At 43.9% G+C, this 27682-nt stretch overlaps 1 protein-coding gene across 8 annotated transcripts; it reads right to left on the bottom strand.

Annotated features, from left to right (window-relative positions):
- Nucleotides 1-1586: 1586 nt before the first annotated feature.
- On the bottom strand, nucleotides 1587-24323 carry LOC311146801 (nucleolar transcription factor 1-like). 8 transcript variants are annotated; one of them, XM_084183393.1, is made up of 20 exons: nucleotides 24274-24323; nucleotides 20745-20851; nucleotides 20428-20609; nucleotides 20133-20216; nucleotides 19711-19866; nucleotides 19513-19577; nucleotides 19193-19313; nucleotides 18917-19027; nucleotides 18349-18470; nucleotides 16962-17103; nucleotides 16591-16632; nucleotides 16150-16287; nucleotides 9124-9285; nucleotides 8652-8780; nucleotides 6863-6948; nucleotides 6260-6449; nucleotides 5923-5970; nucleotides 5207-5347; nucleotides 2888-2986; nucleotides 1587-2160 (listed from the first exon to the last, which is right to left on the bottom strand). In XM_084183393.1, exons 2-20 carry the CDS (start codon nucleotides 20803-20805, stop codon nucleotides 2074-2076), a joined length of 2166 nt encoding a protein of 721 aa, XP_084039519.1. In that variant the 5' UTR covers nucleotides 20806-20851; nucleotides 24274-24323; the 3' UTR covers nucleotides 1587-2073. The 8 variants fall into 8 exon arrangements, with proteins under 8 accessions (XP_084039519.1, XP_084039518.1, XP_084039524.1 ...); XM_084183392.1 differs by lacking the exon at nucleotides 24274-24323 and adding an exon at nucleotides 23511-23600; XM_084183398.1 differs by lacking the exon at nucleotides 24274-24323 and adding an exon at nucleotides 23511-23600 and having other exon boundaries at nucleotides 5273-5347.
- Nucleotides 24324-27682: the final 3359 nt, after the last annotated feature.

The following is a 27682-nucleotide window of genomic DNA, read 5'->3' as shown; positions in this document are numbered from 1 at the left end:
CTCCTTTACTAAATGTAAATGCATCTGTGTTATCATTTTTTAAATATTTGTATTAGTCTACCATTATTATAATTCCTGCGCTTCAAACACCTTCATTTCCCCATAAGAACAATGTGTGTGCAATACAATTGATCAACCACCGGATGTGCGCATGGTCTCAGCTGTACTTGGAGATACTCACACTTCCCCGCAAATTAAAAAAAAAAAAGATATCTTTGCGGAAAAACTGGCGCATGCAAGGGTGTCTTTTTTTTTTTTTTGTGCATACGCACCTTCGATAAATGAGGCCCCAGGTTCGTTAAATTAGAGAATTTTATTGGAAGGTCCATAGTACCATGTATTGCTATGAAAAAGACAAGTGGATACAGTCTCTCTGAACCTGTTTTCTGTTGGTCCTAATCAGCGGTATTTTAAATCATACCCTGACCTAAGTTCACTCATGCGGTGAAACATTTCAAATTGGTGTTTGATACCGGGCAAGCTCACAGTGCTCACATTTTTAATTTCAAATCTTTGTCTCTCGAAGCGATACAAATTATTTTTGAGTCCATTAGCTTTGTACAGGACCCCCAAACACTTGAACTGTGTAAGGCAAAGCAAAAATGGCTTTATGTGATTCCACCAATTCCACCCCAGTACTACTGGGGGCGCTGTCTTTGCTTTGTTTATGGAGTCCTGTATGTAGCCGTTCAGAAAGAGACAAGGGGTCACTCAGAGCCACCTGTGTGTAATATATTAATGAATGCATTATCATTTGTAAGGATCCATAGGCTGTTCTGAATGCTTGTAGCAAGTATTTACAAAGCGCTATGGGTTGTGATAGGAGGTACTGTATAAATGCATTATGCACAGGTGGTTGAGGGTTAGTATTTATTTATTACTGTTGGTATCATGCCGCTGGTACAGAGGATGTGAGTGTGGATGTATGTGTGTCTGGGAAAAGAAGGGCGGAAAAGATTGTTTATATACACATTGAAATGTCTATGAAAAATATTATTAAAAAAATGAAAAAAGCAACATTTGTGAAATTAATATCCATATTGGTAAAATATGTGAAATGATACTTAATGCAGAAATGTACGAGCAATTTAAAGTTTCATGTGTTACACTTGGGACCATATGAGTATTTTAATGGAAAGCTGTTGTGATTTGAACGAATCACAAGGCTAATTGTCAATTTGCTGTAAGAGTTACATGAGATTCGAGAAGTCACTTTTGGATTTAACAGAATTCAAAAGTGGCCTTACCTGCAATAGTGACCTCAAATCTTATGCAGACGTTCTTCAGAAAGGGATACTTTAAGAATATCAGTTGGATTGGAGTGTTTTCTAAATAGTTGTCAAACTGAAGTAAGCAAAATACATACAGGTATCCAACAACTGTATTGGGGAACCGACTACAGCCAAGGTTAGTGGAAAAAAAAGTGTCTGTATTCTGAGTGGATCAAAACTTCTTAGGTCTAAGCTCTGGCTAAAAGTAGTGCCCTACATAGAATAGGCTGCCATGTTGCTACACCATAAGTGACAGGGCTGAGCATACCTCTCTTACATTCACAAATCAATGAATGATTGAAATCACACGAAGAATACAAGAGAAAAAAAGTGCATTTTATTGAGGGTTTGACCAGATGTTAATGGAGGGAAAGCAGCAACAGTCCTCCCTCTGCATGGACTGTCAGAGACCCAAGGACAAAAAACGGCAAGCCCCTCATCTGCTTAAGTTTAAAATTTCCTTCTCAAAGTTTAAAAAAAATAATGAAAACGTTGCAACAAGTTCATAACACCTATATAAAGGAGAAGAAAAAAAAGATATGCGTTGAACACGTAACAAAGCCCCTGTAAAAGAGAGAACTCATCCCGTTTGAATAAAAGTCCTCCAGGTCAACAACTGGAGGGGGAGCATGTCTTCTCCATTCCTCTTGGTTATTTATTCTCTCTGTCTCTCATTTCTTCTTGTGAGAAAGAAGTGGGAGGAGCCAATGTGCAAGCGTTTTGACGACGCTGCCATGACTGCTCCTGACTCGTGAGAGGCGTGTCCCGCACAGACCCTCTTCTTTGGGGGGTGGGGGGGTGGCTAGTCTGTGTCCGAGTCACTGCTGTCCTCTGAGGAAGAGCTGCTGGAGCCTTCGGATTGGTCGTCGTCATCATGGTCATCGTCATTCTAGAGGACAGAGACAGTAGAACAGCTGGGTCATTCTAGAGGACAGAGACCGTAGAACAGCTGGGTCATTCTAGAGGACAGAGACCGTAGAACAGCTGGGTCATTCTAGAGGACAGAGACAGTAGAACAGCTGGGTCATTCTAGAGGACAGAGACAGTAGAACAGCTGGGTCATTCTAGAGGACAGAGACAGAACAGCTGGGTCATTCTAGAGGACAGAGACAGAACAGCTGGGTCATTCTAGAGGACAGAGACCGTAGAACAGCTGGAGAGGACAGAGACAGTAGAACAGCTGGGTCATTCTAGAGGACAGAGACAGTAGAACAGCTGGGTCATTCTAGAGGACAGAGACCGTAGAACAGCTGGGTCATTCTAGAGGACAGAGACAGTAGAACAGCTGGGTCATTCTAGAGGACAGAGACCGTAGAACAGCTGGAGAGGACAGAGACAGTAGAACAGCTGGGTCATTCTAGAGGACAGAGACAGTAGAACAGCTGGGTCATTCTAGAGGACAGACCGTAGAACAGCTGGGTCAAATACATTGTCATACTAGTGCAGCTTTTGATTTGGTTTGCCCAATACAATGGAACCAATCGAATAGTTTGATCAGATGACTCAAAATGAACACCGAGGTAAAGTAAGCTCACCTCAAATACTTTTGAATAATGTATTTGACCCAAGTCTGCACAAAAGCATAGTGCTGATGACCCCTGGCTTGGAAAACTCACATCATCATCTTCGCTGTCGGAGCTGCCGGATGATTCTTCGTCGTCATCGGAGTCTGACGAGTCCGTCTTGTCATCGTCGTCCGAGTCGGACGTATCCTGCTGTAGAGCACAGGGTCACGCCTCTACTGCAAACTCACCCGTTTACAGAATGTTCACACACACGTGCACTGCACACACACTCACAGTACATTCGGAAAGTATTCAGACCCCTTCTCCACATTTTGTTACATTACAGCCTTATTCTAAAATGGATTAAATAAAAATCCTCAAGCAACACAATACCCCATATTGACAAAGCAAAAACACGTTTTTAGAAATTTTTGCAAATGTATTAAATATAAAAAACATACCTTCTTTACATAAGTATTCAGACCCTTTGCTATGAGATTCGAAATTGAGCTCAGGTGCATCCTGTTTCAATTCATCATACTTTGGAGTCCACCTGTGGTAAATTCAATTGATTGGACATGATTTGGAAAGGCACACATATCTATACAAGGTCCCACAGTTGACAGCGCATGTCAGAGCAAACACCAAGCCATGAGGTCAAAGGAATTGTCCGTAGAGCTCCGAAACAGGATTGTGTCAAGGCACAGATCTAGTGAAGGGTACCAAAATAGTTTTGCAGCATTGAACGTCCCTCAGAACACAGTGGCCTCAATCATTCTTAAATTGAAGAAGTTTGGAACCACCAAGACTCTTCCTATCGGGGGAGAAGGGCTTTAGTCGGTCACTCTGACAGAGCTCCAGAGTTCCTCTGTGGAGAATCTTCCAGAAGGACAACCATCTCTGCAGCACTCCACCAATCAGGCCTTTACGGTAGAGTGGCCAGAGGAAGCCACTCAGTAAAAGGCACATGACAGCCTGCTTGGAGTTTGCCAAAAGGCACCTAAAGACTCTCAGACCATGAGAAACAAGATTCTCTGGTCTGATGAAACCGAGATTGAACTCTTTGGCCTGAATACCAAGCGTCACGTCTGGAGGAAACCTGGCACCATCCCTGCGGTGAAGCATGGTGGTGGCAGCATCATGCTGTGGGGATGTTTTTCAGCGGCAGGGACTGGGAGACTAGTCAGGATCGAGTGAAAGATGAACGGAGCCATTATAGAGGGTAAATGTCATTTTCTGATTTTTTTAAATAAATTTGCACACAAAAAAAAAACTTGCTTTGTCATTATGGGGTATTGTGTGTAGATTGATGATGGGGGGGGGTTAAATCAATTTTAGTATAAGGCTGTAACGTAACAATGTGGGAAAAGTAAAGGGGGTCGGAATATTTTCCAAATGCACTGTATAACCAGGGGTTGGAACCAAAATAATTTTCCAATCGTTTCATTCTGAACATAACCATTATTGTTTTCATTCCGTTCCACTGTTCCAACCAGCAAAAGAAAGTTCTGAACCGGTTCGAACCCCCCAAAAAAGTATGGCTTCATATCGTTCCTTTTTAAAACTCCTGAAAAATAATAACTATTATTATTATTAATGTATATAGTTGTACATTTCAAATCAACATTAAATTATAGAGCTGCTTGCTGTGGAGCGGGTAAGTGATTTAATCGGTATGGGAAAGTCGGTAAATCTTATTTTGCCGTAACAGCATGGTTTAATCATAATGAAAGACAAAACACTGTGCTGCCTTGAGGAGCTGGGCATCTTGTCATGACCTGCATTATCTGAATTAGGCCCACAGAATTATACCTACGGAGAAGCGGCTTCTATGGAGGAACTGTTCATGTCTTTCAACTTCCAAGTTGGTTTAACGTTGGACCAAAGCAAACGTTAGCTAGCTAGCCAACAAGCTTGGGTGTGCAGAGCAGCACTAGAATTAACAACACGTCTTACCTTATTGTTGTTAATAATTCCAATGTGAAACGTGATAACTATAGTATCCTTAACTAGCATTGAAAAAGTAAATCCATTCTTCTCCCGGAACGTAAAAGAACGGTATTAACCGGTTCCCATACTTTTTAAAATAACGGTTCTGTTCCGGAACAGTATAGATCATTTTTCATTTTCGGTTCGTGTTCTGTTCCTCATAATTTCATATTTTCCTTGAACAGGTTCCAACCCTTGCTTACAACAGCACATGGAATACACAATTACAGGACACACACATATGATAGGATAACACAACCACCCAGACATAACAGGTTAAAACACATAAGCACGTTAGACAAAGTAAAACTACAAAAATGGCAAGAGAGCACACATGCACATGCCACCACTTCAAAATCAGAGTGTGTGTGGATTGTGAGTGTGTGTCTCAGTCTGTGTGTGTGAGAGAGGGAAGCAGTCCGGCGAGAGCGGCGCGGTTACCTTGGCCCGGTACGCCATGGCCCGCTTGCCCCCCCCGACCCCTGCTGCTGTGGCTCTGGCACCTACCGCCTTCCCCTTCACTGCAGTCACGCGAACCTTGGCCCCCGGGCCCCCCCGCACCTTGGTGGTGCTCCGCCGTTTCTGCATTTGGTGGTGGGTGGGGGGTGGGGGGTGGGGGGGGGGCAAGATGGAGAGGGAAAGATAATGGGGGGGGGGGGGGGGGATAATGGGGATAGAGGGGGGGAGGAGGATAATGGGGATAGAAAGATGGAGGGGGGGAGGAGGAGGAGGGGTAAGAGCAGCACACAAATAACTTTCAAGCTCAAAGCATTGATGATTAGTAGCTAGATGCAAATATCATGATGTTCTTTGGCCATTTACATGCAGTTCTGCTAGATGCCCGCTTGCGAATACAGATGGTCACTATGGCCGTCACATCAGGCTACATATACATATATATATACATATACATACATTTACATATAAATCAAATGTATTTGGTGTCAGGTGTTAAGAACTCCAGCTACAGAGAAAAGAGTAGCTTTAGCCATGGAATATGAAGAACAAGGAATTAAAACAAATATAGCATTAGTGTGAAGGGTTACAGCAGGAGTTGGACCGGTTATAGCATGAATGTGAGTGTTTCGGGCATTGTATATGAAGTGCGGTGTTGAGTCGGGGTCAATAACATGCGTATTTGACAGCGTGAAACTCACCGTGGTGGAGAACTCTTTATAAACTGCTCGCTCCTGGGGAGAGAGAGACTGAAGGGGACGACAGACAGAAAGAGTGAGGGGGAAGAAATGACAAAACACTGATTTCTTCCAAAAGGTGCTGTCGCTAACATTGCATCTATCATTTCAACTATTTATTGATTTTTTTAGGAATACAATGCATAGGTTCCGAGTACGCGCCTTGTACCAATGTATTCTTCTGTGATGCATTTGATATTTTAAACGCTTATTTGATTATTTTGAGGCAAGGCGACCTTGGGTATCCACAGTTCAGAAAAGTACCTAAGAAATCAATAATTATTTGACCTATGACCCTTACCTTGACCCAGGCCTCCAGCTCGGCCTTGTACTCGATCTGCTGTTCTTCCACCAGCTTCTTGTACTTGTCCTTGTGGCTCTGGCTGAGCTTGTGCCAGCGCTTGCCGATCTCCACCATCCGCTCCTTCAGGCTGAAGTGGTTCAGCTCGCCGTTGGTCAGCAGCTCCTGGGAGAACATCTGGTAGCCACTCCTGCAGAGAGAGAGAGAGAGAGGAGACAGGAAGCAGGTTTAAATTATACCCACATAGCAGTCAATCGAAACTACAGTCCATGAGCAAACTAATGGCATAGCCCCCATCTAAATAAATGTATACATTCATACTAGCAACACAAAGCAGAAGTACGTAAATAGCCTAGGATCTTCTAGGCTTAACGTGTCCGATTTAAGGTGGTGATCAAAGACATGACAAATGAGTAAAACAATGATAGTGACATTTGGGGGAAAGCGGAGGACATTTGGGGGAAAGCGGAGGACATTTGGGGGAAAGGAGAGACGTAGAAAATGGGATGGAGCAAAGTGAAAAGATAAATAAAAAAAGAATATGGGCCAGGATAAAAGCCAAGACACCATGTGACAAACAGACATCACTATGTAGTCACTCACACTGGTGGCTTTCTGGGCTCCCCTTCAAACTTGGGTTTCCTCTGGCCTGCTCCTGACTGGGCTGTTCTCATCTCCAACAATTCCCTCTGCAGGACAAGCACAGTCCACCACACACACACACACATTACAACGCATCAGACGTACTGTACATGTCAAATACTTTCAAAGGATTCCATTGCAATCGGGCAAATGAAATCAAGTTACGCTCGAGTATTTGGAAGTATTTGCCATATTTGACCCAGTAAATATGGGTAATGGTACGGCTCATCAAAACAAAGGGACAGTTGAATGGATCATCATAATAAATACACATGACATATTTCAACAGTGACATCCAGCGAAAAAACACACTACATGACCAAAAGGTATGTGGACACCTGCTCGTCGAACATCTCATTCCAACATCATGGGCATTAATATGAAGTTGGTCCCACCTTTGCTGCTACAACAGCCTCCACTCTTCCAGGAAGGCTTTCCACTAGATGTTGGAACATTGCTGCGGGGACTTACTTCCATTCAGCCACAAGAGCATTAGTGAGGTCGGGCACTGATGTTGGGCAATTAGGCCTGGCTCGCAGTCGGCGTTCCAATTCATCCCAAAGGTGTTCGATGGGGTTGAGGTCAGGGCTCTGTGCAGGCCAGTCAAGTTCTTCCACACCGATCTCGACAAACCATTTCTGTATGGACCTCGCTTTGTGCACAGGGGACATTGTCATGCTGAAACAGGAAAGGGCCTTCCCCAAACTGTTGCCAAAAAGTTGGATGCACAGAATTGTCTAGAATGTAATTGTATGCTGTAGCGTTAAGATTTCCCTTCACTGGAACTAAGGGACCTAGCTCGAACCATGAAAAACAGCCCCAGACTAACGTTGCTTCCAGAGGCAGTTTGGAACTCGGTAGTGAGTGTTGCAATCAAGGACAGATCATTTTTTACGCGCTACAGCACTCGGCGGTCCCGTTCTGTGAGCTTGTGTGGCCTACCACTTTGCAGCTGAGCCGTTGTTCCTCCTAGACGTTTCCACAATAACAGCACTTACAGTTGACCGGGGCAGCTCTAGCAGGGCAGAAATTTGACGAACTGACTTGTTGGAAAGGTGGCATCCTATGATGGTGCCACGCTGAAAGTCACTGAGCTCTTCAGTAAGGCCATTCTACTGCCAATGCATGGCAGTGTGCTCGATTTTATACACCTGTCAGCAACAGGTGTGGCTGAAATAGCCGAATCCACTAATTTGAAGGGGTGTCCACATACTTTTGTATATATAGTGTATGACTCAAATGTCAAGACGCTGGTACAATGGCAGAAAGCAGAAGAAACAAAGAACAGAGATCACACAAACGCATCCAGGCGAGGTGGAGCCACCAACTCCACTCTGGCTTGGAGGAGGGTGGGGGGCGGGGAGGCTTGGAGGAGGGTGGGGGGGGGGGGGGCTTGGAGGAGGGTGGGGGGGGGGGGGGGCTTGGAGGAGGGTGGGGGGGGGGGGGCTTGGAGGAGGGTGGGGGGGGGGGCTTGGAGGAGGGTGAGGGGGGGCTTGGAGGAAGGTGGGGGGAGGGAGGTGGGGGGTGGGGCTTGGAGGAGGGTGGGGGGCTTGGAGGAAGGTGGGGGGCTTGGAGGAAGGTGGGGGGGCTTGGAGGAAGGTGGGGGGGCTTGGAGGAGGGGTGGGGGGCGGGGAGGAGGGGTGGGGGGCGGGGAGGAGGGGTGGGGAGCAGCAGAAGGAGGGCGACCAACATTTTGACATTTCTTCAGCACAACTGGAGAAGACAGCGGTCAAAACGTCTGGTCACTGACCACGGGCCGGTACTGAACCTCGTATCGCTTCTGGTCTTCAGCCGCCTTCTTGATCCACGGAATCTTCTCCTTCTTCTCCATGGCCTTCCAGGCCGACTCCATGGCACTCTGGGCCTTCTTACGGTCACTCTGTAAGCAGAAGACATGGAACACATACGGTTTTTCTCTTCACCTTAGGACGGTACGGATTAAAAGCGCATTCCTAGATGCTGTACAGCAGGGGACTTCAACTGGTGGCCTGAGTGCCACAACTGGCCCACGAGCCAATTTGATTTGTCCCGCCACAGTATACAGTGCTTGTAAAAAAATATATGGTTTTGTTGGGTTGTTGGTGGAAAATAACTACTTCAATCTAAATGTGAAACACTAAAACCAGACAGAAAACTATAAAAATGAATATGGCCCTATATTAAAGATAAAATCATAATAATCTACGGCTGTTTTGCAGACACAAAATGTCACTCTTTCTCACCCTGTACTTGGCCAGGTAGTCTCCCATGACGCCCTGTTGCCACATCTCCTCGGCAGTCTTGGGTGTCTCGGGGAGTTTGGTCCTCTTCTTGCCGTCGCGCTTCTCTTTCGCCGTCAGGCCGGAGTGCACCCAGTGCTCCAGCTCAGCTTCGCGACAGCGCTCCTGAATGAATCCGATACAGAGACAGACCTGGTATCAATACATTGTGTACCTAGTATACCTTTAAATGTAAAATCTTGACCGGTGACACAGCTCAAACATCCCCATGACCCAACATATGTAGCCTCCTGTAGCTCAGTTGGTAGAGCACGGCGCTTGCTGTAAGACATAGCCCTGTAAGACATAGCCCACCTTCACTGTAACCTAACACTAGGGCTGTTACGGTGACGGTATTACCGCCACACCGGCGGTCCCCAGTCATGACACCAGTCAAATTCCACGTGACCGTTTAGTCCCGGTAACTCGACTTCTCCAAGCTCTGATGCTGCTGCTGGTCATTAGTAGCCTACCAAACTTGCTAACTGCCTGGTACTCAGCACTCTAATCACTCTGACATCAATGCAAATGTAATCGAAAATCAAATCAAAACACTTAATGAGAGCACATGAGCTCATGTTGCAAAACATTTCTATAGGCTATGCAATTGCATGAGAAAACAGAGTTTTGATGGCCTCTGTTAAAAAGAGGAGTACCCCATCAGCTTTCTACAGTTGAAGTCGGAAGTTTACATACAGTGGGGGAAAAAAGTATTTAGTCAGCCACCAATTGTGCAAGTTCTCCCACTTAAAAAGATGAGAGAGGCCTGTAATTTTCATCATAGGTACACGTCAACTATGACAGACAAATTGAGAGAAGAAAAATCCAGAAAATCACATTGTAGGATTTTTAATGAATGTATTTGCAAATTATGGTGGAAAATAAGTACAGTAATCCCTCGTTTATCGCGGGGGTTACGTTCCGAAAATGACCCGCGATAAGTGAAATCCGCGAAATAGAAAACTTTTTTTTTTTTACAATTAGCAACTATTACATGTATACAAATACAGTGACTCACGTGTAGGCCGTTTCGTCGACATTATGGGTTTAGAAGATGTTCGAAATTACAAGATAATTTGGCCAACTTAATGTAAATTTGCCAAGCTGTTTTATGTACGTACACATAACTGCACGAGACGACAAAATGATAGCACAATTCGTAGCATGTTTTGATACAAGAAGCGGGAGTGAGTTTTTAGCGAATCAGAATGCAGAGCACAATGCACCAAAAAAAAAAAAAAAATGCATTATGAAAATCCGCGAAATAGCGAATCCGCGATAAGTGAACCGCGAAGTGGCGAGGGATCACTGTATTTGGTCACCTACAAACAAGCAAGATTTCTGGCTCTCACAGACCTGTAACTCCTTCTTTAAGAGGCTCCTCTGTCCTCCACTCGTTACCTGTATTAATGGCACCGGTTTGAACTTGTTATCAGTATAAAAGACACCTGTCCACAACCTCAAACAGTCACACTCCAAACTCCACTATGACCAAGACCAAAGAGCTGTCAAAGGACACCAGAAACAAAATTGTAGACCTGCACCAGGCTGGGAAGCCTGAATCTGCAATAGGTAAGCAGCTTGGTTTGAAGAAATCAACTGTGGGAGCAATTATTAGGAAATGGAAGACATACAAGACCACTGATAATCTCCCTCGATCTGGGGCTCCACGCAGGATCTCACCCCGTGGGGTCAAAATGCTCACAAGAACGGTGAACAAAAATCCCAGAACCACACGGGGGGACCTAGTGAATGACCTGCAGAGAGCTGGGACCAAAGTAACAAAGCCTGCCATCAGTAACACACTACGCCGCCAGGGACTCAAATCCTGCAGTGCCAGACGTGTCCCCCTGCTTAAGCCAGTACATGTCCAGGCCCGTCTGAAGTTTGCTAGAGTGCATTTGGATGATCCAGAAGAGGATTGGGAGAATGTCATATGGTCAGATGAAACCAAAATAGAACTTTTTGGTAAAAACTCAACTCGTCGTGTTTGGAGGACAAAGAATGCTGAGTTGCATCCAAAGAACACCATACCTACTGTGAAGCATGGGGGTGGAAACATCATGCTTTGGGGCTGTTTTTCTGCAAAGGGACCAGGACGACTGATCCGTGTAAAGGAAAGAATGAATGGGGCCATGTATCGTGAGATTTTGAGTGAAAACCTCCTTCCATCAGCAAGGCATTGAAGATGAAACGTGGCTGGGTCTTTCAGCATGACAATGATCCCAAACACACCGCCTGGGCAACGAAGGAGTGGCTTCGTAAGAAGCATTTCAAGGTCCTGGAGTGGCCTAGCCAGTCTCCAGATCTCAACCCCATAAATCTTTGGAGGGAGTTGAAAGTCCGTGTTGCCCAGCGACAGCCCCAAAACATCACTGCTCTAGAGGAGATCTGCATGGAGGAATGGGCCAAAATACCAGCAACAGTGTGTGAAAACCTTGTGAAGACTTACAGAAAACGTTTGACCTGTGTCATTGCCAACAAAGGGTATATAACAAAGTATTGAGAAACTTTTGTTATTGACCAAATACTTATTTTTCACCATAATTAGCAAATAAATTCATTAAAAATCCTACAATGTGATTTTCTGGATTTTTTTTCTCATTTTGTCTGTCATAGTTGACGTGTACCTATGATGAAAATTACAGGCCTCTCATCTTTTTAAGTGGGAGAACTTGCACAATTGGTGGCTGACTAAATACTTTTTGTTCCCCACTGTACCTAATATTAAGCACATTGTTTCACTTTACAACAGGCTGGCATGAAAAGTGTCCATTCGCTATTTAAGTGCATAGATTACATGTATTATTTTCTCCTGCCCCTGTTCTGAGACAGGTGCATGATAATGGTCCATTCTAAATAAAAACTAACTTCATACATATATTATTTAGTATATGTAAAGACAAGATTAAATTAAGAATAGTCTGATGGGTGACAATATTATCTGTTATGAATGATGTATTATTGCTTGTGAATGATGTATTATTGCTTGTGAATGATGTATTATTGCTTGTGAATGATGCCCAGTGTGTGAAGGCAAGAAACAGCGCATTCCTTTTTTTGCAACTTTTTCAAATCATAGTCTCACACCTCGCGTCGCCTAGCCCACCTCGCGTTGCCTAGCCCATAGGCCTATTTGTTTTGAAAAGGTTTGTATCACAACTAAAGTGGCCAAATAACTTAAAATTAAGCACATTAATCCGCTTTACAACCGGTGTAGAGCCTAACTGGCATACATAGGAGGCGTGTGAGTTTCAAGTTTGGGGGAAGATAATTTTCTTCTAATTGGCATATTATAATTTTCACCATAAAAATGCACCTTTATAATAAAGCATTACATGCACAATCGCGGTCACTTTTGAGAATGGTGTTTTCCCGCTAATTGATTGCATTTTGGAACATTTGCGCTTATAGCCTACTGCCATGTGCGCATTGCTGCGCTTATAATGTGAAGAAATAGCCTAATAGTTTATCAACATTTTAACTAAACGTTCTGATCTGTTGTGTCAGACTCATTGCTTTTAAAAGGTTTTTGATGCTAGTGGTTGTATTAATTTGGGATCTATCGCATCCCACAACTGTCCCAGACTATGTTTTCTTTTTTGCACAGAAGGACAAGTTGACCAATAGAATAGGTCATCTTTTGTACTATGGGGGATAGTAGATTGACATAGGCTAGTGCTTTTGCTGTTCGTTAGGCCTACTCATCTTGTTGACTGATGAAAAGTAAGTGTGGACAGTTCTTCTAACATCTTCAATATGCTCCTCGGAATTCGATAAGAAGGATGGGCTCAGTTGCGTCCCCGATGTGCCTACTTCAGAGCTGAGATGACTGTGAGAAGGACCCGATCACGTGATGGTCATTGGCTAATAAGAATTCAGATATCTGAGAGAGCCATGTGAGTGAGAGGTGCTTTATAAGGGAATTATATTTATTATATTCAGCCCAAGGGCACAACGGCCACTTTGGCCGCTAAAGGCATGAATTTATTTTAGGGGGCATTACGGCCAGACAAGGGGGATGCCGCCGGGAAATCCGAGGCATTATCAAGTGCTTGTGAAATTTTTAATGAGAGACTGATGAAATGTGTCAAATCAAAACATATAGCCCAACGTTTGGGTATCACAACAAAAGTTGCACAAATAACTCTAAATTAAGCATATAGGAGGACCTGTTTCTTTATTAACCGCTCAACACAGAATAGCCACGTGCGCACTCCCTTGGAAATCGTTTGGAGTAAAATATAGTTTCTACTTTATTCTGCTATGTTCAATTGTATTCTTCATACTATAAAAATAATGCCACGGAATTCTAAGCAAATCTTGTCTGCTAAATGAACTAGTGTAGCCCACAGCCATGTGGCATAGCCAGATCAGGGCCTAACATAAGGACAACGCAGAGTACGCTATTCTGTCCTTCTGAAATAGACTACAATTTTTCTTCATATCATGCTTCTTTAGCCCTGTCTAAAATAAATACTGGATTTATTGTGATGGTGTAGGCTATATTAAATGTATTTATTAGAAAAAAAGTTATGTAGATGTTCCAAAGGTCTGCATCAGTGGCTTGTAGGCTATGTGTGGAAGCCATGAGATGCTAAATGTGTTTATGTTAATAAACGGTCAATTACCGTGAGACCGGCAGTTATTTGCTTGACAATCACCGGCTGACAAAATGTCATGACCGCCACAGCCCTACCTAACAGAAAGCCATAGCTCACCTTCACTGTAACCTAACAAAGCTATAGCCCAGCTTCACTGTAACCTAACAGAAAGCCATAGCTCACCTTCACTGTAACCTAACAGAAAGCCTACCTTCACTGTAACCTAACAGAAAGCCATAGCTCACCTTCACTGTAACCTAACAAAGCCATAGCTCACCTTCACTGTAACCTAACAAAGCCATAGCTCACCTTCACTGTAACCTAACAAAGCCATAGCTCACCTTCACTGTAACCTAACAGAAAGCCTACCTTCACTGTAACCTAACAGAAAGCCATAGCCTACCTTCACTGTAACCTAACAAAGCCATAGCTCACCTTCACTGTAACCTAACAAAGCCATAGCTCACCTTCACTGTAACCTAACAAAGCCATAGCTCACCTTCACTGTAACCTAACAGAAAGCCTACCTTCACTGTAACCTAACAGAAAGCCAAAGCCTACCTTCACTGTAACCTAACAAAGCTATAGCCTACCTTCACTGTAACCTAACAAAGCTATAGCCTACCTTCACTGTAACCTAACAGAAAGCCTACCTTCACTGTAACCTAACAGAAAGCCATAGCTCACCTTCACTGTAACCTAACAAAGCCATAGCTCACCTTCACTGTAACCTAACAAAGCCATAGCTCACCTTCACTGTAACCTAACAAAGCCATAGCTCACCTTCACTGTAACCTAACAGAAAGCCTACCTTCACTGTAACCTAACAGAAAGCCATAGCCTACCTTCACTGTAACCTAACAAAGCCATAGCTCACCTTCACTGTAACCTAACAAAGCCATAGCTCACCTTCACTGTAACCTAACAAAGCCATAGCTCACCTTCACTGTAACCTAACAGAAAGCCTACCTTCACTGTAACCTAACAGAAAGCCATAGCCTACCTTCACTGTAACCTAACAAAGCTATAGCCTACCTTCACTGTAACCTAACAAAGCTATAGCCTACCTTCACTGTAACCTAACAAAGCCATAGCCTACCTTCACTGTAACCTAACAGAAAGCCTACCTTCACTGTAACCTAACAGAAAGCCATAGCCTACCTTCACTGTAACCTAACAAAGCCATAGCTCACCTTCACTGTAACCTAACAAAGCCATAGCTCACCTTCACTGTAACCTAACAAAGCCATAGCTCACCTTCACTGTAACCTAACAGAAAGCCTACCTTCACTGTAACCTAACAGAAAGCCATAGCCTACCTTCACTGTAACCTAACAAAGCCATAGCTCACCTTCACTGTAACCTAACAAAGCCATAGCTCACCTTCACTGTAACCTAACAGAAAGCCTACCTTCACTGTAACCTAACAAAAAGCCTACCTTCACTGTAACCTAACAAAGCTATAGCCTACTTTCACTGTAACCTAACAAAGCCATAGCTCACCTTCACTGTAACCTAACAGAAAGCCTACCTTCACTGTAACCTAACAGAAAGCCATAGCCTACCTTCACTGTAACCTAACAAAGCCATAGCTCACCTTCACTGTAACCTAACAAAGCCATAGCTCACCTTCACTGTAACCTAACAGAAAGCCTACCTTCACTGTAACCTAACAAAGCTATAGCCTACCTTCACTGTAACCTAACAAAGCTATAGCCTACTTTCACTGTAACCTAACAAAGCTATAGCCTACCTTCACTGTACCTAACAGAAAGCCATAGCCTACCTTCACTGTAACCTAACAGAAAGCCATAGCTCACCTTCACTGTAACCTAACAAAGCCATAGCTCACCTTCACTGTAACCTAACAAAGCCATAGCTCACCTTCACTGTAACCTAACAGAAATCCTACCTTCACTGTAACCTAACAGAAAGCCATAGCCTACCTTCACTGTAACCTAACAAAGCCATAGCTCACCTTCACTGTAACCTAACAAAGCCATAGCTCACCTTCACTGTAACCTAACAAAGCCATAGCTCACCTTCACTGTAACCTAACAGAAAGCCTACCTTCACTGTAACCTAACAGAAAGCCATAGCCTACCTTCACTGTAACCTAACAAAGCTATAGCCTACCTTCACTGTAACCTAACAAAGCTATAGCCTACCTTCACTGTAACCTAACAAAGCTATAGCCTACTTTCACTGTAACCTAACAAAGCTATAGCCTACCTTCACTGTACCTAACAGAAAGCCATAGCCTACCTTCACTGTAACCTAACAGAAAGCCATAGCCTACCTTCACTGTAACCTAACAAAGCTATAGCCCAGCTTCACTGTAACCTAACAGAAAGCCCACCTTGTGGCTGAATAGGTGGTGACATACCTGTTGTAGTTTTGTGAGACCCACCTTGGCGGAGGGGGACTTGGCTCTATGAGGGCTGCCAACACCCCCCATGCCCAGCCGCGAGCCCCCCAGCTTTTCCTCCGTCATCACGCGGTCCCTCTCCTCCTCCGGGAGACTCTGGGGAAACAGAACCGACATGGAGGCCTGTCATAGACTTCCACTTCTAAAACTCAGGTCAGCCAAGAGTGTGTAGTGCAGGGTTCTTCAATTCCGGTCCTGGAGGGACGAAACTTCTGTTTTTCTATTTCTACCTGGTAGTTAATTGCACTCACCTGGTGTCCCAGGTCTGAATTAGCCCCTGATTAGAAGGAGAGGATGAAAAACAGAGGTGTTTCGGCCCTCCAGGACCGGAATTGAAGAACCCTGGTGTAGTGTGATATGTACAGTACTATAGATATGGATATATTCAGTTCTACTTACCTCTAGAAACCTCTGTAGGTCAATTTCGTACTGCTTCTTTTTCTGTTGCCAGACACACCAGCACCGGGGAGAAAGAGCATTGATCCGATTTGTGAATGACAACAATACATAAACTTTGTCATCATGGTTCACCAAACCGAAACCCTTTCAAACCTTCACAATACATATTCGGCTAAAAACAGGTATTTCACTGTATTTTCAGCAAAGTTCCCCAGATGCAGCATGACATGGCAGCAAAAACAAACAATTGCAGCCAATAGAGGCCAAAATAATGAAAGCAGCTATTAAGGAGGCAGAGCTACGAAATAAAATAGAAAATACTGGAGATTCATTGCATCTCCCCCCCTTGAACGGAGCTGAACAAGACTGACCTGCTCGCAGCGTTTCTGAAACATGTCCTTCTCCTTCTGCGTCATCATCTTCCACTGCTTACTGCACAGCACCATACGCTCCGTACTGGGAACATCCTTCATGTTCACCATCAGCTCAGCGCAGTATAGGGAGTAACCATTCCTGAAGACCAAAAAGCCAAGCTACCTAGTTCAGCGCCATAGAATTCGACGAGGACAAAGGTCTTTAAACTCCACGGGTGTTTTCACAGAGAAACCAAGAGCTACTGTTTACATAAGGATCCCCAATACATAATCTCTGGAAAAAAATGCCTGAGGGCAAAAATCCCTTTTGGTCTTTTCAGTCCTGCCAAGCGATTGTGCCCGAGTCTGGTTGCGCTGCTGATACTAGATCACGTCCTGGCGATGGGGGTTTGCTACCCCCTACTCCACATTCTGCTACCCCCTACTCCACATTCTGCTACCCCCTACTCCACATTCTGCTACCCCCTACTCCACATTCTGCTCCCCCCTACTCCACATTCTGCTACCCCCTACTCCACATTCTGCTACCCCCTACTCCACATTCTGCTCCCCCCTACTCCACATTCTGCTACCCCCTACTCCACATTCTGCTACCCCCTACTCCACATTCTGCTACCCCCTACTCCACATTCTGCTACCCCCTACTCCACATTCTGCTACCCCCTACTCCACATTCTGCTACCCCCTACTCCACATTCTGCCACCCCCTACTCCACATTCTGCCACCCCCTACTCCACATTCTGCCACCCCCTACTCCACATTCTGCCACCCCCTACTCCACATTCTGCCACCCCCTACTCCACATTCTGCCACCCCCTACTCCACATTCTGCCACCCCCTACTCCACATTCTGCCACCCCCTACTCCACATTCTGCTACCCCCTACTCCACATTCTGCTACCCCCTACTCCACATTCTGCTCCCCCCTACTCCACATTCTGCTCCCCCCTACTCCACATTCTGCTACCCCCTACTCCACATTCTGCTACCCCCTACTCCACATTCTGCCACCCCCTACTCCACATTCTGCTACCCCCTACTCCACATTCTGCTCCCCCCTACTCCACATTCTGCTACCCCCTACTCCACATTCTGCCACCCCCTACTCCACATTCTGCTACCCCCTACTCCACATTCTGCTCCCCCCTACTCCACATTCTGCTCCCCCCTACTCCACATTCTGCTACCCCCTACTCCACATTCTGCCACCCCCTACTCCACATTCTGCCACCCCCTACTCCACATTCTGCTCCCCCCTACTCCACATTCTGCTACCCCCTACTCCACATTCTGCTACCCCCTACTCCACATTCTGCTACCCCCTACTCCACTTGTCCAATATTCTTTCAATAAAATAATGTGACTCCGATCAAGCGAACTTACGGCGGTGGTTTGGTTGGCCTGCCGTCGAACTTGTCCTTGAGCTGCCGCTCAGCTTTGGTGAGGACGGACTTGACGTGCTCTTCAGCGTCTGGATGGGCCTCCTGGTAGACTCTCATACAACCCTGTAGATAACCATGGATTCAAACTTTTCGGGTGACAAATATTTGAGACAATTTCTCCTCATCAAGCCTTAAAAAAAACACAAAAAAACAACGCTGAAATTGTCATTGATTGTGCAAAAAAGGGGATGAAATACTATTTATTTCGAATGTAAGGCTGCGTTTACACAGGCAGACCAATTCTGATCTACTTTCCAATAATTGGTCCTTTGACCAATCACATCAGATCTTTTCACCTCAGATATTTTTCAGAGCTGATCTGATTGATCAAAAGACCAATTAGTGAAACGTGTAAACGCAGCCTTACTCTCTAGGCAGTGTATATCACATACGAAGTGGCAAATTTGCTGGTTTCCTCTACCAGGAAAAAAAACAGTAGAGGATTACGGAGTTGTGTCTTGAGGCGCTATCCTGTGGCGCCTCAAGGCCCTTCACATCTAACCTCTTACCGCATAGTCTTTCTGCAGCTCCAGGGCCTTGCTGATCCATTTGAGTCTCTTCTTGTCTGAGAGCTGGGACCACTGTCTCCTCAGAGCCTCCTTCAGTTCCTTCTGGCTCACCTGGTAACCCCAGAGAAAGGAATGGCATTCGTCATTCACCACAAATAATTACAAAAAAAAAAGGGAAATTTTCTTGTGAGGGTAAGTTCAAGGAAGCGCAACAGTTTCATTCCGTGAAATCCCAGACTTAGCTGGGCGGATTTCCCCCTGCGCACACACTCTCACATCGGGGTGGAGCTTCACGTAGGTCTTCTTCTCATGGTTGTACCACAGCTGCTGGGGCGTCTTGGGCTTCTCAGGAAGGTCCGACTTCTTTCTCTCCTCTATCAACTCCGGGTAGTCCTCTCTGGGGAACAAGACCAAAGACGTTAAGGCGACTGTATATGGGTGGTATACCCTTTCAACCAGCAGATAGAGGACAGTGATCACCTGGTTTCTTTTCAAGGAAAGTCTGCCAGTTTTGGAAAGCGTTGCTTATTATTTAGCACAGGAAGCTAATTTGGCCACTGAAGGCTGGCTTCAACGATACAGAAAATGCCACTCACTTGAAACGGGCCATATTCTTCTCAAAGGACTCCTTCTCTCGCTGAAACTCTGTGATGTACTTTTGCTGTGGGTAACAGAGAATAACCCTCACTCAATTAGTTGTTTTCTATACAGTGATGCCATGTATAGATTTGGGATCTGCCTTGAATTAAATAAAAGATTATCCCAAAGGTATAATGAAAGGACTTGACCATCACCTTTTTCTTGTCTGGGAGCTCCTTGTATTTCTTGGACAGAATCTTGGTGAGGTCAAGGTTGCTCATCTCCGGGTGGATCTTGGCATACTTGGCTCGCTTCTCCATGAAGAACCGGAAATACGGCGTAAGGGGTTTCTTTGGGAAGTCTGGGTGTGTCTAAAAGGATGGAAAACAGAACAATGGTCATTCATATGGTAGAAGATGTGAGATTGACAAGTATAACCCTAGTATTTTGAATCAAATCAAATGTTATTGGCCACATGCGCCGAATACAACAGGTGCAGACATTACAGCGAAATGCTTACTTACAACCCTTAACCAACAGTGCATTTATTTTTTAATAAAAAAAGTAAAATAAAACAACAAAAAAGTGTTGAGAAAAAAAAGAGAGCAGAAGTACAAGGTAAAACCTGATTGCTTACCTTCAATTTCTTCCCTCTGTAAGGGTTCTTCACAAACTCAATGGCATCAACTATGAGCTCGGTCATAGTCCTAAACTTCCGCACCTGAACACATAGTATCAATTGGATTAAGGCCTAACCTGAAATTATGTTGTAAACATTTTTTTTTTCATGGTGCCGTGTTTCATTTCACAACGGTACGATTTTTCCAGTAGAAAAAGAGACATTACAGACATTGCTTTCTGTCATTTCTGTGACACTTCCCTGCACAAATTCTAAACATTAAATCGATGTTCTGCTGTTGTGATTGGCTAACCTCAGTGGACACCTTCGCCCACTTCTGTTTGCACATGTCGCCGGTGAAGCCTCCGAAGCACACCTTCTCCCAGTCAAAGTGGGACTCGGTGGTCTTGTATTTCATGGCATCACTATCAGGCAACAGGCTCCGAATTCTCTCCAAAAGAGTGAGGCAATCCTCCTTACTCCATGCATCCACAACTGGAACATAGACAATCACACAACCACACACATAAAACCTGAGACTACCACTAAACAACTTTCCAGGCAAGATTATAAACGGAAATCATACACTTACATCCCATGATGAAGGGTGGTTTTAGTTATGTACCCTACCTGGTTCTGTTTTTATCCGGATGGTCTGGGAGGCAGAGGACACACTGCTGCTGCCGTTCATGGTTCAGCGTCTGTGGGCAGCTCAACTGACCTGGCTTCTAGAGATTCTGGAACCACAAATGCATCACATATTTAGGGTCCTGTCTGTCACAACTTTAGAAAAATTACCATTATAGACAAATTAACTATGGCTAAAAGTGGAAATATGCACAGAGAGAACTGTCCCAAAAAAAACTCACCAATTCCAATATGCATAAAGATATGTATCTACACGAGAATGTATCTCAAGTTCAAGAACTGACTCATGACGTTCCATTCAGGTGTTCTAAAGTAATTCTATGGTTCCATCCACGACTAAATTAGTTACAAAATATTGATATGGAGAAGGTGCACGTCTTGACAATTATTCAGCTGATGAAGCACCTTTATGCACAAGGTCAAACGTATTTACTACAAGTAGGGTAACCAATAGGCAATGCACAAAGAAGATTTCAAAAGCTACACTTGACACAAAATAGGGACACGTATTTCTGATACCGCAAAAGTCGGTCATGCGGATGCTCCGCCCAAGTCTACACTACTATCCATCCTTTCCCATATGAGGGAACATCGTGTACTTCTGAAAAGAGTGGCACACAATACGATTCACGGAGAGGACCGATGAATTTATTGTTTCATGGTGTTGTTTTTCAATGGCAGCCGAATGGATACATCTTATTAATTCGTCTGGAGATTGCGGCTTTTCGGAACGTTATTATCAAAGCGCTCAGCCAAGCGCAGCTGACCTTTCACTGTGGTGGATAGCTTACGGATGTGATGGCGCCGTGAGAGCAAGTTTTTGCTTGTCAACTGAGCAATTGATAAAATGCTGCAGTTTAAAATAAGCGTTTAAATACTCTAGAACAGAGTATATTTAGAAATGAGTTAGTGCTGAGCCCAGCAATCCAAACACGGGCGTTTCCAAATTCGAAGCCTCGGTCTCGACTCCGGACGTGAGATGCAAGTGCTGTGTGCCTGCCCACATCCTCGCCTGTCACCCGGTACGACAGGAGAGCGTAAAGGCGCTTATAATAGCATAGGCCTATAGGCTACATATAGTGTATGCTAATATAGTCCAAATGAGCGCTATATGCAACCGTTCTTTATTAATTTGTGCGGTATGTTTTGAAAATGAATAAGATAATGCAGAATTTTCGACAAACGCACGGTCTCTCTGCGTTTCGTACCAAAAGGGATGCAAAGGGGCCATGCAGTCATCTCGAGGCGCATAGTTCCGCCGCCACCGTTGGCCTTTTCAGCTTCTTTTCCATCAGGCCTATACCCCTGACCCGCATAGCCTAGATAGGCTAACTAACCGCGACTGTGTCGGTTGATAGATATTGCACCAGGCAACTTTTTTCCCCACCAGGCATAGCACAATGATTAGCCTACATGATAGACCTAAAATCACAAACATTCAACATTTTAATATTCGTTTTATCAGGTTTGCGTGCATATTTGAAAACCAAATAGGCCTAATGAGTGTCAATATTGGGGCCCACTCGGCCGCAAAACTTCACCAGGTACCCGCCATAACACCACTCCTGCCGCTGAACCGCTCTCAAGCCGCTGACAGTTGAGCATTATCCAAATAGTCTTAGCCTAAGCTACAGAAATGCATCCACAACTGTCTCAAAAAACAAATGTAGCCTACGTATTTTTTTTTATTTAAATCAAGATATTTTCCCTTTCCCACATGGGGTGATATGAAACCCCTTAAGATAGTCTAGGCTGGATAATAGGCTTGTCTTGATAGCCTGGGATGGAGGGAGCGTTCTAGAGAAGTGAATATAATGCCGGAACAGCTTGAACATTCCGTGGCGGAGGGCTGAATCAAACTGCCAGAAAGTGCGCGCCTACCCCCGCCCGCTTCCCCCAAGCCGTGGCGCAGCTGTGCACCCGACCGAGGCGTCGCTTTCTCGGTGAAGTGTCATCGTGACCCGCTCACAAGGTCAAACTTCGGGAAAACAACAGATACTGCAAACTTAAAAGAAAATAGGCCTACATTGCACAAAAAAAAAAAAAAAATTTACATTGTCGCATCCATCTATACATCTACCGATAACAATCCTGGGAATATTGTGCTGCCTAAAACTATGAAAACATAAAATGTTACACTCATCAGACTGCCTTCACATATTTCGAGGGGCCGTGGCATTACTATTTTAATGTCTTTCTATTTTGAATCAAGGCTACAGCCTTTAAGTTTGTCTTGGGAACACCGACCGTTCTTTGCTTGCTACCCCAGTAATGGCGCCCTTATTCAGGCAGGAGTCAAAACGCAGCTTCCGCTGGCATGAAAAAAAAAACATGCTACCAAACCAATTTTTGGAAGACATTATCTATATTTTACACGAAGTAAATTGACAAGAAAACCACTGTCGACTCAATTTCTTATTAGCAGACTGGATGTGTGTTTGTAGCATAGCCTAATTTTGTAGCATAGCCTAATTCGTCAATTTGTGAAAAGTCGTTTTAATGTTAAAATTAGGAGGAGATTGCACTTAACTTTCACTGGGGTTCTATAACAATCAAAAGCAGTAAGTGCAAAGTTCAGAAATGCATATAAAGCTAGAACTTGCTGAAAAACAGATACGCGAGCGGACGCATCTGCTTGCTCTCGCCCCAAAGCTCTCACTGCAGAGCCGCCATGAGTGTTACAAAGACTCGGGGAGACACGACTTGAAAATCGCTTATAACGTCGTCAAAACACAACTTTTCACTCACCTTTCGTGGCAGTAAGAAACCAGCGTTGTTACTACAAATCAAGGTAATCGTGTTAATTATTTTTGGGCTGTTTAAGTGTCGTTTTTTCAGCCGTAAACCCCGGGGAGTCAGGTCGGAACGGATCCGACAAAAGGAGCGTCTGGTTCGGTATGAAACTCCGCCCAGCGCCGCAGGGGGAGGAACTCCAAGTAAAAACATGCGAGAAAGACGGGAGACAAAGGCGGAGGCTGAAACTAAAAACATACGGCAGTATTTCATAAGAAATAGCTAGATCGTGATGCTGTAATTTATCTTTAATGAATAGCGCAGTTAGTTTACACATTTTATCGATGTAATATCATTTGGATATTTGTAGACAATTCATGACTGTCTTTCATTCTTATAGAGATGATCAAAAGTGTCTTCTTATATACTCAATTCTAGCTAGACATTTATCCACCACATCCTTCATTTTAGCAGTGTCCATGAAATGCTAAACCGATCAGCCTACCCTACCCTATCCTAGGCGCCCACACGTTTCCGGGAATTACAGGGACTCAGAACGAGCTACAGTGGGATTTGAGAGATCCTGGGATGGACAATTCCTAGTTTCATCCCGGGCTCGGAATCGAAAGGCATGGGGAAATAAATTAAATGTTCAAGTAGTCTAGCCTTACTGTAGCACTAGCAAGCAATAGATTTGCGTACAGGTGACCTGCAAATATCCAAACTCTTTTGCTAATGCCTATCCACAATCTGAAATTACAATAGGCTGCGGACATACTTCACTTTCCCCTCAGTCCCCCTTTCATGTGGGCTAACAACACAGCCGTCACGCACATTTACAGCCGTGGAATTAAGTGAAACTGGCCAATAGACGGGGAAAGGAGGAGACCGCCCTTCACTGCTTCTTCTTCTTCTTCTTCTTCTTCAGTGGTGTTGATCGGCGGTTGGCATCCAAGGTTATGGTGCATTACCGCCACCTACTCTACTGGAGTGTGGGCCAGAGACCGGGAGAAACTACCTGCCAGCCCCGTTGTTCTTCAAAAAGATGATAAAATATTTGAGACTATATCTAATGACGTTCTACTCAATACACCCTTTAAACTAATTTCCTATATCCCCTTCTCCCTCATACTAGATCTCATCCTCTCTCTTTCCCTCTGATACTGCCCACACTGTAGCAATACATGCTCCACGGTCTCTGTTTCCTGACAATAGTCACACTTTCCTGTTGGATGCTTTCATACCACATTTAATGTCTTATTCAACTGGCTGTGACCCACCCTTAATCTTGTAAAAATAGCCTCCTCTCTTCTGTCCCTTCCTGCCGTCCTCCCCTCCCCGACTTTCCTCTGTACTTGAAGTAAATGCCTTCCCTTATTATCTCTATTCCACTGCTCCTGCCATCTCTGCACCATCACTGTATATATCAGTATTTTTGCCTCTGCCTTGCTCATTGAAACTTACCTGTATCCTATTTCTACAGCCGAGTAAGCAATTCAGACATTTCCGAGTTTCCGACATGACATGAACGCGGCATAACTGTAGACCTATCAGGATAGGCTGTGGCCTGTGGTGTGTCACGTGAAAAAACTGAGCTGGTGACCTTTTTACAATGTATAGGCCTACGTGTAGCAGTACCCTAGCAGTAGACGATGTAATTAAAGATTATGAACCTATTCTTTCTATGATTGTCCAGAGTCATTTACCATGCACTCATTATACTTTTAGTTCAAACTTTGACAATGCCAGCAGTGACTGATACACATTTCCTTTATGGGTGTTTTAGGTGAGAAGAATGTGTACCATACATAATGTATAGCCTATATCCTTATGTCTACTTTAAATGTATCATGTGTAGGTAACCCCCCCCCACACACACACACACACACACACACACACTTTTGTACATGGACAGACACAGCCTTGCAAATAGAAAAGAAAAACAACTTTTACACACATCTGTTTCAGTTCATCATTAAGATACATTTATTTGTACATATATAAAAATAACATTTAAAATCAGCCAAAGCCCTAATTCTACAAACTTGACATGGATAAGAGCAAGGAAGATTGTCTATTTTAACATATTGCAATGTAGCTAAAGCCGAAGCACTTGAACCATGATTGATTCCTAAGAAAATATATGGATATATTTGTATAATATATTTTCTTTCTTCTTTATTTCTCACTCTAATTTCTACATCCCTGCATGTCAACAATAGATTTGAAATATAAAATGCTATAATATTTGCAGTTTAAAAAAAAAGAACAATACAATGTGAGAGAACATGAGTTAACAAATATTTTAGCATATTTCTGGGTGCTAGCTTCGCAACATTGCTTTGGGAAAACGGTGAGGAGAGAGGATGTGACCTGGTGAACTTGACAAGGCACACAAATTGAAAACTGTAACATCAGCAAGCAAATCTGCAACAGAGGCAATGTTTTGGACAGTACGATAACAACAAAACACATACAAGGGATCCAGTGGCTTCATTTGCAGTGATTCAACGAGACACAGTATTTCTACTGCATTATTTAGAAAACACTTTTGGAATACTTGCAAACAACTGTATTGCATGAGGTTTAACTTCAATGTGGTAGAAAGTAAACAACCTCTGTTATGGCTGCATGTGTTGTTACAACACATTCAGGTGACATTTGAAGCTGGAAACAGCAGTCCCCTGTAGCTCAGTTGGTAGAGCATGGCGCCTGCAATGCCAGGGTTGTGGGTTCATTTCCCACGGGGGGGCCAGTATGAAAATGTATGCACTCACTAACTGTAAATCGCTCTGGATAAACGCGTCTGCTAAATGACTAAAATGTGGCTAGCCGTATTGTCTTTATAGATATGAGTAGCTACTAGGGCCTAAGTAAATAGATGTGCGTACATACTTAAAAATGCCTTGATTTGTATGGAATAGAATGTCTCTGACTTTTGGTGACTGTACATTAAAGCCATAATCATACCCACGCTGTACTACACAATTATCTCATAACCGAGATTTCATGTGATTTCCCTCCCAAAGATGATGGAAAGCTCAGTTGGCTTAACTGATTGCGTTTTCACATTGGTGCTTTCAGATCACACCGATTTGTAGTGTATGTCGCTTTAACTCGTTCAGGCACAGCCACATAGCCGGACCTCATATGTAGGCAAAGCATGGAAGGCCGTAATCTCTAAACTCTCGAACAAAACAAGGTGCCATATACAAACATACACGCTACACAGTTACTACAGTTAAATGGAGTCAAGAGAAATGGGCGGAGATGTTGTTCAGACAGTTAAACAAGGACTATACAACTATGGTAGGAGTGCACGGCAGTGAGAATCAAGTGACTCACTTAAAAGTGGTATGTAGTGTATTCAGGTATGATGGACTATTTATGTAATGGGACCAAACGTCTTTAACATGTTTGGAGAAGCACAGTGGTTAGATCTAAGCAGCAAGGGGTCGGTCGAAAGTCACTTGTATGTGCTCTTTAAAAAAATACAATGTTTGTCAGTCCTACAGGATAGGGAAAAAATGTGGACACATTTACTTTCTGAGGCACAGATTGTCAAATTAATTAGTAAAGACTTCCACTGTGTACCATCCCAAATATACACCAGGGGTACTGTAGTGCTACTTTATCTACAGGCCTGTATTTATTCAATCGCAAATAATGAATCAGTTTGAATGAGGGCTGCTTTTAAAGGGCGACTGCACTTCCTGATTTGGCCTCATTTTAGATTTGGTTCATTAAGAAATACTAGCGGCCAAGACTGAATTTAAACCTCGAGTTGGTTTCGGGGTGTGGTTGGACGTGGGTGTCTCGTGTGTGTGTGTTCACAGGTGGGAAGAGTTATTTAGCCAATTAGCTTCAGCTGGCTGGTGTGTGACAGTGGCAAAGTTGGTTTGACCTTGGATAGCCTATCTCCGGGGGCTAGTTAGAGACCGTCAATAAATTACACAATGTAAATTAGACAATATTTTCATGTTGTACACGTTTTAGTTTTCTCATTAAACACTTTCAATATTTGTATATGAATTTCTACAATTTATAGTTGGTTTGAGGTTTTTAAGTGATTGAAATTTGGAACAATTGGAATTTTAACATAATGTCCCATATACATTGTGTCATTTACCAATGATCTCTAACTAGTCCCATAGGAATATCCAAAGTCAACACAAATTTACCACAGG

Source organism: Coregonus lavaretus (assembly GCF_964263955.1).
Source record: "Coregonus lavaretus genome assembly, chromosome: 19".
Taxonomy (NCBI): domain Eukaryota; kingdom Metazoa; phylum Chordata; class Actinopteri; order Salmoniformes; family Salmonidae; genus Coregonus; species Coregonus lavaretus.
This window is presented reverse-complemented; position numbering and strand designations above follow the sequence as displayed.

What these genes read in the sequence shown, in the direction of transcription:
- LOC311146801 (XM_084183393.1), bottom strand. Translation starts at nt 20,805, where the DNA reads ATGAACGGCAGCAGCAGTGTGTCCTCTGCCTCCCAGACCATCCGGATA. An exon ending in ACGTGAAGCTCCACCCCGAT is followed by an intron (nt 19,028 to 19,192) that starts GTGAGAGTGTGT and finishes TGGGGTTACCAG; the next exon opens with GTGAGCCAGAAGGAACTGAA. An exon ending in ACCTACAGAGGTTTCTAGAG is followed by an intron (nt 16,288 to 16,590) that starts GTAAGTAGAACT and finishes CTGTTTCCCCAG; the next exon opens with AGTCTCCCGGAGGAGGAGAG.